The sequence below is a fragment of the Suncus etruscus genome, chromosome 2 (assembly GCF_024139225.1).
Source record: "Suncus etruscus isolate mSunEtr1 chromosome 2, mSunEtr1.pri.cur, whole genome shotgun sequence".
Lineage (NCBI taxonomy): Eukaryota > Metazoa > Chordata > Mammalia > Eulipotyphla > Soricidae > Suncus > Suncus etruscus.
Window position 1 is genome coordinate 107,758,248 of NC_064849.1, and position 10,715 is coordinate 107,768,962.

The 10,715-nt window shown below is 39.1% G+C and overlaps 1 protein-coding gene across 1 annotated transcript; it reads left to right on the forward strand.

Annotated features, from left to right (window-relative positions):
- Window positions 1–213: 213 nt before the first annotated feature.
- MRPS30 (mitochondrial ribosomal protein S30) lies at window positions 214–10,227 on the forward strand. The gene is made up of 5 exons (XM_049768245.1): window positions 214–794; window positions 2,271–2,416; window positions 3,306–3,411; window positions 6,808–6,984; window positions 9,859–10,227. The coding sequence occupies exons 1-5, from the start codon at window positions 215–217 to the stop codon at window positions 10,146–10,148; spliced, it is 1,299 nt and encodes a 432-aa protein (XP_049624202.1). The 5' UTR covers window position 214; the 3' UTR covers window positions 10,149–10,227.
- The last annotated feature ends 488 nt before the right edge of the window (window positions 10,228–10,715 follow it).

Below are 10,715 nucleotides of genomic sequence, written 5' to 3' on the forward strand. Positions count from 1 at the left end.
CGATCCCCTCTCTTGAGCGACCCACAAAGATCCAAACCTAGCCACACTAGGTTGGACGAGCGACCCGATTGGCTACAACATTGATGACGAAAGCACTTCACAGCCACTGAGAATCTGTCTTCCCAAACTGAGTTCAGATGCCGCCTTCTGATTGGCCTCTCACGACAGGGAGGGCGGGGCAAAGGTTGACATCCGGGTAAGGGCCCGGGCCAAGATGGCTGCGGCCAGGGGAGGGAAGCTGGCGTTCTATGGCTGCCGACGGTCACTCCAGACAGCGGCGCGGGTCGCCGCTACGACTCCCGAAAGCGGCGGCTCCGTCGTCGCGGCAGCTTCCACCGTGCGCTATCCGCCCATCGTGGCCTCCCTCACCGCCAAAAGCCAGGCGGCGCGGCGGCGGCGAGTGGAGCGATGGCAGGCGACCGTGCACGCGGCCCAGTCGGTGGACGAGAAGCTGCGGATCTTGACCAAGATGCAGTTCAAGAAGTACGTGGTGTACCCGCAGACCTTCGCCCTCAACGCCGACCGCTGGTACCAGGGCTTCACCAAGACCGCCTACCTGTCGGGCTTGCCCCCGCCGGCCCCGCCCGAGCTGCCGGCCTCCCTGGACCTGGACGCCCTGCGCTCCGCCGCCTGCGACTGCCTGCTGCAGGAGCACTTCTTCGTGAGGCGCCGGCGGCCCGTGCCCGCCTACCGCGAGCGCCAGACCCTCGCCTCGCCCTTCCTGCAGCAGCTGGTGACCACGCTCACCGGGCTGCTCAGCCCGCACAACCCCTGCCTGGCCTCCGCGGCCCTCGGTGAGCCCCGGGCCCTGTGCGCCTAGGAGAGAGGGGAGGGGTAAGAGGGCCCTCCTCCCCACCCGAGACTCGCCCCCTTTTCTTCCTTCCTTACTCCTTCCCTCCCTCCCTCCTCCTTGGTTTTTGACAGCTCAGGGGACCATATGGAATGCCGGGATCCCAGCCACCGACCTTCTGCATGCAAGGCAAACGCCTTACTTCCATGTTCTCTGGCTCTGTCATCCATCCATCCATCTAATCTGTCTATCATTTATCTAATCTATCATCTATCTATCATCTGTCTGTCTTATCAGCTATCCATCTATCTATATCATCTATCTATCTAAACACATCTATATATCTATCATCTATCTATTCATCTAGATAAACACACATCTCTCTATATATAATCTATCTATCTCTATCATTTATCTATCTAATCTATCATCTGTCTATCATCTATCATCTATCAGCTATCTATCATCTATCTAATCTTTCTTTTTCTTATTTCTCCTTCCTTCCTTCCTTCCTTCCTTCCTTCCTTCCTTCCTTCCTTCCTTCCTTCCTTCCTTCCCTCCCACCCTCCCTCTCTTTCCTCTCTTTCCTTTCCTCTCCTCTCTCTCTCTTTCATCAGTTGCTTTTCCTAGGTCCTTTTCGCTCCCAGCAGAAGGCTTGCCTCTTTGGTTTTGTGGCAGTTGTGGCAGTCTGGACTCAGGAACCGATGTTGCCCTCTAACCAGTCCACCCTGCAACTGATAGACTAAGGTCTCAGCACCCAAAGTATGTACTTGGGCACTTTTCATTGATCTGGTCATGAGAAAGGATAGGCAGGGCCGCAGCTATAGTATACTGGGTTAGGCGCTTGCATAGTGGTCCCTCGGGTGGATCCCAAGCATCCCATATGGTCGCCCACCCACCTGGTGAGATCATCTTGAGTAGTGCAGACCTTTAGTATCGCAGGTATCGCCCCCAAACCAGGCAACAATAAAAATGAATCAATATAAAGATAGAATCCTAAATAAATGACTAATTTATGCCTCAGTGAAGATTTATATGATAAAAGTGACATTAAAATGTAAATGATTATTTATGTTTACAATTTAAGAAGCCTAGTGGATTGCAAGGTTTTACATAGTAGTGGCAGAAGTAGGTGGTAAATGTTTGAACATTATCTTTGTTTCAGGTTATTTAAATTAACTTGTAAACTAGCTTCTCTCACATAAGTTGTTTTCGAAAATTTTTTAGTGACAGTCATTACCTTTTGTATTGTCTCCCTCCCTTCCTTCCTTCCTTTCTTCCTTTTGCATTCGAAATCACCATATTACTCTTGCTGTACTCACAGGGTACTATGTGGGGTGCCTGGGATCCAACCTAGGTCAACCACATGCAAGGTAGCCACTCAACATGCTGTATTCTCTCTACAGTCCCAGTATTGTTTGACATTCTAATAATACCAGTTTAGATGATCAGATAAAAATAATCTATTATCTTTTGCTAGATTGTAAACGTCCAGTTCATTTTTACTGGTTGCGGGGTGAAGAAATTATTCCTGCTGGTCACCGGAAAGGGAGAGTTGATGCTTTGCGGTACCAAATAAATGATAAGCCACACAATCAGATTCGAATATCCAGACAACTGCCAGAGGTAAGAATTTATAATGGATGAATCTATTGACATCAAATGTAAGAAATGTCAGAGGTATACTAGGTAAAGAGTAGTAGGCCAAAAAATTTTGGATGGATCCCTTGCCCTTCAAATTTCTTTCAAATACTTCTCAACTGTACTTTTTCTGATTTTTTAAACTCTTGTGGTTCATTCAGACAAGGTCACACAGTGTTAGGTAAAATTAAAGCATTACTTTTCAATACCATATTTATGTTTTTCTTTATGTTACTATGACAATATTGATAAGACATTTTCATGGCCAGGACATTTTATTATGAGAGTTTTTGTGGGAAGGAAAACAATATCAAAAGTGTGGTGTCAGTTTTAGAGATAGCCAGATAGCATCATTCTCTATTGCAGTTATTCAGTTTTTACAATGTAAAAACAAAATGAAAATAATACATACATAAATGAATATTCATGACTGTAGTCCAAGAAACTTTTATTTACGCAATCAGGTTTTTAGTTGGTGTTTACATAATAGGTGCTTCGCCTGCTATTAGATGGAGTGCTAATCATATTTGTTTTAAAAAAAACTTTTAGAGAATTTTTGAGTGGGGGCTGGAGCAGTAGCGCGGTGATAGGGCATTCATTGCCTTCTGAGTGGCCAACCTTGAAGAACCTCATTTGATTCCCTGAACCAGGCATCCTATATGGTCCCCTGAGCCTGTTAGGGGCGATTTCTGAGCATGGAGTCAGAAATAATCCCTGAGGGTCACTGGGTGTGCCCTGCCCCCCCCCCCCAAAGATTTTTTTTTTTTGGAAAGTAATAGATATACACGTATATATTTGTTACAAGTATATAGTGAGAAATATATGTGGTGGATGGTATCTTTCTGAGTTCACTTATAACCTTTTTTTCTTTAAGTTTGTGCCACTGGATTATTCTCCTCCTTTAGAAATCCCTGTTATGAATTGTAAACCAGACAAACTTCCATTATTCAAGCGACAGTATGAAAATACCATATTTACTGGTAAGTTTTTTTATTTACATGAATATGGATGACCAACAGGTTCAGCTAATCCAATAATAAAATATAATCCATAATCTCAGATTGTTGCTAAATGCATGAAAATTTAGAAGAAAATCTTTCAGTTTACTATTTGAAATCTTGTTTCTATTCCATTAGTATTAATTAAGTTTTTTTTTATACAAAGAATTAAATGCATATTTGGCTATATAAAAATGATAACTTGTGTTTTTCAGAAGTAAATGATATAGAAGTGGAATGAGGTAGGGGTTGACTTTTTCATAACAACCTATGCTATGATACATACTTATATGACCATTATACCAAAATTAATAAGATTTGATGGCTAGCCTCATGAACTCTATTGCTGTTTTACTCTGCTTACTCCTAGCTTCCTAGCTTCCTTGAAAATTTATAGTAGTTCTTTGGATCGATTTTAATGGTAAATTATCCCTCATTGTGGTTTTAGAAAGTGAATTATGGAAGACTTATAGTTGAACAGTCTTTACCACTATGTTCAAGAACGTCAGGGGGCTGAGAGATAGAATAGTTGATAAAGTGACCCGGGGTGGAACCTGGAAAACCTTATGGCAGGGGTCTCAAACTTGCAGCCCACGGGCCATTTGCGGCCCTCCATATTAACAATTTGTGTCCTGCGGCCAGCCTTCAAATATTGCAGTATTTGCGATTATTCGCTTACCAAATAATCGCAATAAAAATAGCATTAGTAAGAAAAAAACGCATTAAACATTCACATACTCCAAGCAGTTCCGTTCGGGGTATGCAAATATTTAATGTGATTATTTGTGATTTTTTTTCTTACTAATGAGATTTTTTATTGCAAATATTCGGTAAGCAAATAATCGTGAATACTTTGCGCCTAGCGCAGATGTCATTTCCACTGCTCCTGCCTGTTGTCCCTTGCATTATCAGAGGCCTAAGGGAGAGAAGTTTGTTACAGAATTAGATTTTGTCATACCTTCATCATGACTTCAACAAAGCCAGCAGTGAAGAGAAAGATTGATGATGAGCACAGACAATTTCAGGAAAAGTGGGAGACACAGTATTTCTTTGTTGAGCACAGGGGCATCCCCACATGTCTGCTTTGCTCAGAGAAAGTTGCAGTGCACAAGGAATACAACTTGAAATGCCATTATTCAACTAAACATGCTGAGGAATGTGCAAAATATCAAGGAAATGAGAGAGCCAAGCGGGTTGCCAGTCTTAAAGCATGTCTAATGAGACAACAAGATTTCTTCAAGAAAGCAACCGAAGAGAATGTTGCATCAGTCTAAGCTAGTTACATGGTTAGTGAGATGATTGCTAAGGCAGGGAAACCAATCACAGAAGGAAAGTTAGTTAAAAAATGCATGTTACAGGCTGCAAGCATTATCTGTCCGGAAAAGAAAGGTCAGTTTAGCAAAATCAGTCTTTCTGCCAACACTGTGGCAGAGCGCATTTCTGCCATGTCAAGTGACATTTATCATCAACTGTGTGAGAAAGCCAAATGTTTTGATGCATACTCAGTTGCTCTTGACAAGGGCACAGATATAACAGACACTGCACAGCTCACAATTTATGTCCGGGGTGTTAGTTGCAATTTTGAATTGACAAAGGAACTGCTCACAATAATTCCAATGCATGGCCAGACCACCACTAATGAGATATTTTGACATCTGTGTGATACCATTGAGAATGCAGGTTTGCATGGAAGAGTTTTTTTGGCATAATAACTGATGGAGCACCATCGATGACAGGGAGGAAAATGGACTGGTGGCACTTGTTAAAAAAAAACTTGAGGAGGAGGGTGAAGAGAAGGCCATTGCTCTTCACTGCATTATTCATCAGCAGGCCCTTTGCAGTAAATGCCTGCCGTGTGACAATGTGATGTCTGTTGTTGTAAAATGCATCAACCAAATCAGATCCAGGGACTTAAAGCACAGGAGGTTCCATGCTTTTTTAGAGGAAATGGAGTCAGAATATGGAGATGTGCTCTATTTCACTGAGGTACATTGGCTCAGCAGGGGAAATGTCCTGAAAAGATTTTTTTGAGTTGAGAGAAGAAGTGAAAACCTTCATGGGGAAGGATGGAAATGCTGTTTCTGAGTTGAGTGATCACAAATGGCTCATGGACTTAGCTTTTCTTGTTGACATCACACATAAGCTGAATGTACTAAATAAGATGTTACAAGGCCCGGGGCAGCTTATCAGTGCTGCCTATGACAACCTGAGAGCATTCTCCACAAAACTTGTGTTATGGAAATCCCAGCTCTCTTAGACAAACCTTTGCCATTTCCCAGCATGCAAGGAACTTGTGGATGCAGGCATACCATTCAGTGGTGAGAAATATGTTGATGCTATTTTTAAGCTAGAGAGGGAATTTGATCACAGATTTGAAGACTTCAAAAAGCACAGAGCCACTTTCCAAATTTTTGTGGACCCCTGTTCCTTTGATGTGCAAGATGCCCCTCCTGTGCTTCAAATGGAGCTCATTGACCTGCAATGCAACTCTGATCTCAAAGCCAAGTTCAGGGAGATTAGTGGAAAAGCAGACAATTCTCTCAAAAATTGCCCCCCCCCCCCCAGCTTCCCTGAGCTTTCCCAAATGTTCAAGTGCACCATGTGCCTTTTTGGGAGCACATATTTGTGTGAAAAGTTATTCTCCACATTGAACTTCAATAAGTCAAAGTACAGGTCTAGACTTAATGATGATCATCTTCAAGCCATACTGAGGGTCTCAACTGCTTCCTCTCTAAAGCCAAGTGTGATCAGATTTGTGAGAAGAAGTGCTGTCAAGTCTCTGGCAACAAGGAATAGGCAAAAGATGCCATGTTCAGAAGAACTGTTCATGATCTTCACTCAATGTTCTATTCATGTTCAGAAGAAATAATTAAAACTGTTAATAATGTTTGAGGACTTTTTTTTTTTTTTTGTGAAATCCCTTATTCGGCCCTGCCTCACCCCGACTTTGCCTCTTGTGCCCCCCAGGTAAATTGAGTTTGAGTCACCTGCCTTATGGTGACTGGAGAGATCCCTAGGCTTAGCTGAATGTGGCTTAAAAACAAAAATGATGTCAGCATCTTGGAAACATTTGCTTTTACAATTTTTTTTACTTAGAAATATATAGAAAATTATTGTCTTCATTTTATGATGAATAATAAAACTCTACTTAATTAAGAGGCTTGAAAAAATGAAATGATAACCTTCTATTTAGTGGTCTTGAGTAGCAAATTGTACTTTCATGGGAAATTTAGCTTTACTAAGCTCAATATAAGTAAATCAACTTCCCATTTGGATATTTTGAATATTCAAATAGAAGAGAAAGATTTGGGTTCTTTTGCTCCAAAAGTCTTAATTTTGCATTTTATCTGTTTTGTTTTGGTTTCTATTGTTCTTTAGGTTCAAAAACTGCAGACTCATACTGCTATGGTCATACCCAGTTTCATCTATTAAGTAACACATTAGAAAGGGAACGGCTTATCAAAAGAAACTGTGCTGATCAAATAGAGGCTGGTTATAGAGCAAATGCCATTGCAAGTCTTTTTGCCTGGACTGGAGCACAAGCTATGTATCAAGGTACACTAATTTATGCCATCTATTTTCTTGGAAGATAGGACATTTTAAGAATTTGGTAGTTCATAAAAATGTAGGTTGAAAGGGCCAAGGAAGTAGCTCAGCAGTTTAGTTCTTTCTTTGCATGTGTAAAGCCTTGGGTTTGATCTTTGGCCTCACAGGAAAAAAAAAAAAAAAAAAAGAAGAAATTAAGTAGGTGAACTTTAAAATGGAGGTTGATTTTAACAATTTACAAACACTTGCTGAAACAAAATAGTTGTGTATAAATCCAACTTATATATTTTACATTTGAAATGGACAAATGGAGTTACTTTTGAATTTTACTTTGCACACCTTTGTGTGAGTTTTTTTTTCTTCTGATGGTGTTTTTAGTCATTTCTAGAACTATGTTAGATTACAGCATTTTGTATATTATATTACAGCATTTTGCCAAAACTAGAGAAAGGAATTATTTGATGGATCAAATTTTAGAATAAAAGACAAGTATAATAGAAGACCATATCTAGAAGCTTTTTGTATATTGTTTAACCTTAAAGATAGTCTTAAAGTCTTGCTTTCCTAGAGCATATGTTATAGTAAAGAAAGTAAAGAATGGTATTTTTAGCTACTGGTAATATGGTAAAACATACTATAGTGAAGAGTAGAATGATATATGAATTGTAAGTTTAAATGAGGTATGGACTGCTACTCAACGATAAGAGAAGATGAAACCATACAATTTCCTGCTAGGCTGAGAATTAGAGGGTCTCATACTAAGTAAATCAGAGGAAGATGAATAAATACATAATGTCTCATATGTAGACTATAAAGTAACACAGTTCAGGAATTGGCTAACGATAACAGCTCTTGGGAGTCATTCTATAAAACTGACAAGGAGATTGGGTTGGGATTGGGATGGGGACTTTGAGACATAGTTGGAGAGATGCTGACACTTTGGTGGATGGTGTGGTATTGTATATTAGAAACTTTTAATAGTATTATAAATCATGGTGCTTAAAAATAATAAGTGAGTGATAGCACAGCTGTAGGGCCTTTGCCTTGCAAGCAGCCGACCCAGGACCAACAGTGGTTCGAATCCTGGCATCCTATATGGTCCCCCGGGCCTGCCAGGAGCAGAGTATAGAGCCAGGAGTAACCACTGAGTGCTGCCAGTGTGGCCCCAAAACCAAAATAAATAAATAAAAAAGATAGTCAATATGGAAGATTAATAAATGTGATATGGCCCATAATTTTAAAAAAATAGTTGTTTAGGGGAATTCTAAGAATGGGAACTATTTCAACATTCCTGATTGTTTAATTATGCTCAGACTTGTCTGAAAAATGCTTCTAAGCAAAAAAGAAATGGCAATAATAGTCTCTGAGGTGGAATAGACATAAAGTGTTTAGAAATAATGTGCTGGCTAATGAAGAAAGGGAGAGAGGGAAGGATTTGGAATGAGATAAATGAGGCAACTGGCTATCTCTAATAGATCTAAGAAAGTCTAACTGACCATTGTGATATTTGTATGCATTTGGGTTTTACTATATAACCTTACATGACATGACATGTAACTAGATCAGTCCTATATAAATCCCTAGGAGAAATTTTTAATAGAGATTTAAATATTGTCAGGTTCACCTTTTTCTGCCCGCCCTTTCCACACTCTACCCACAACTCCTCCCCCAGCACATGGGGTACAATCTGGGCTCCTAGCACTTTGCCCAGAGTTCTTTCAATACTGGGATTGAATCCGGCCTTCCCTTTTGCTGATCATGTACTCTATCTTATGCTCTATTTCTTGTATATCTTAGATTCATGCTTAAAATTTGTTATATTTTTGTTTTGTTTTGGGAACACATTGGATATTCAATGCTCAGGGGTTACTCTTGGCTCTGAACTCAAGAATTAACTCCTGACAATTAACTTCTGACAGTCTGGAGACCATATGGGAAGCCTGGGATTGAACCCTAGTTGACCATGTTTAAGTCAAGCACCCTACCTGCTGTATTATTTCTCCTACCCCAATGCTCAAAATTATTTCTTTAGGTGTGTTTCCAAGATAGAAATAAATGGATAGTAAGAATAGGAGTCAGATGGAATTAGAAAAAGTAAGATAGAAGCTTTCTTGAAGATGCTAGAATGGTACTGTTTATGAAATAAAAAGGTGGGGTTTTTTTAGTATCATATAAAAATGAATAATCTCACAAATTATATAATACAAATTTAAAATTATTTTAAAAATAATTTGTCTAGCTTTATTAAGGCTAATATAAAAGATGTGTGGGGAATATAGTAATTGTTTGATACTGGAAATTGGATTAAAAGTATTAGAACCAGTCAGTCTGAAATAAGTAGCAGCCAGACAATGTGAATAGAATAAGTATGAAGGTATCCTGGAAACTTATGTAAAGGTAATACTGGTAGAAAAGATAACATCTCATAACACAGCTTTTAAATATGTAAAGGAAGAAAAGAAATTATATCTAATGAATTACTGAAGTCATTAAAAATTCAGGATTTTTTTTTTTTTTTTTTGGTGAATTTGTGAAGAAAATGGCCAGACTGCTACTGGGTGGTAAATGTTCCTATTTGAAGGAAAATTTGAACATTAATAACAGATATAAAAGTGATTTGCATAAATAGAGCTTGCTGTTCTTAATGATGTAAATTAAGTTTTAAGATGTGAGGGATTTAGGGATACTACAGAGAAGAAATATTTCTTCTGCAAAAATGGAATATAGAATTTTGTGGATGGAGTATGTTCGGAATAACTTGAGATTTTGGGGAATTTGTAGATAAAATATGTAGGTTTTAGTTGGGATTTTGTACTCTCAAATGTATTTTGTTTGTTTTTTAGAATGCATCATGTTTAAATTTTGCTTTCCGTTCTTCTGCAGGTTTCTGGAGTGAAGCAGATGTTACTCGACCTTTTGTTTCCCAATGTGTGATCACAGATGGAAAATACTTTGCCTTTTTCTGCTACCAGTTAAATACTTTGGCACTAACTACACAAGCTGATCAAAATAACCCTCGTAAAAATATATGTTGGGGCACACACAGTAAGCCTCTTTATGAAACTATTGAAGATAATGATGTGAAAGGTTTTAATGATGAGGTTCTCCTTGACATAGTTCACTTTCTGTTGAATAGACCGAAAGAAGATAAATCTCAGCTGTTGGAAAACTAAGAATAAACATTTGCTGCTGTACTATGGGTTTACTTTTAACTTTCACTGAATAGCAATAAAAACTATTTTGATCATAAGACTTATGTTGTCAAATATTACATGATTGAGAATGATAGTTCATTTATTAATCTATGGCTAGATCTCTCATTTCTCAATTTTTCCAAAATAAATATCTTATTTGTAAACTTAAGATATAATTTAGGTATGATGCCCTAAAAGTAATTTTGTTTAGAGGCCAGAGGAAGAATATAATGGGTAAGGCACTTGACTTCCATGTGGCTGATCTGGCCACAATCTGATCAGTCCCCTGTACCTATATCACCAAGTACCCTGAAGATAGTAGTAAGACCTAATTATAGCTGGGGGTGCCTCCCACCCCAATTTAACTATGATGAGAAGATTAATTGGACTATCTTCAGGATCTAGTGTTAACTGAATGTGATTTTGAAAGTACTGTAAGGGCAATAATTTAGATGTTTGAATATATGCCATATAGTTTTTTGCTATATGTATATAAACCTGGTTTTAACATGGTTAATATTTAAGAAGCATGCTCAAACCTCTAAA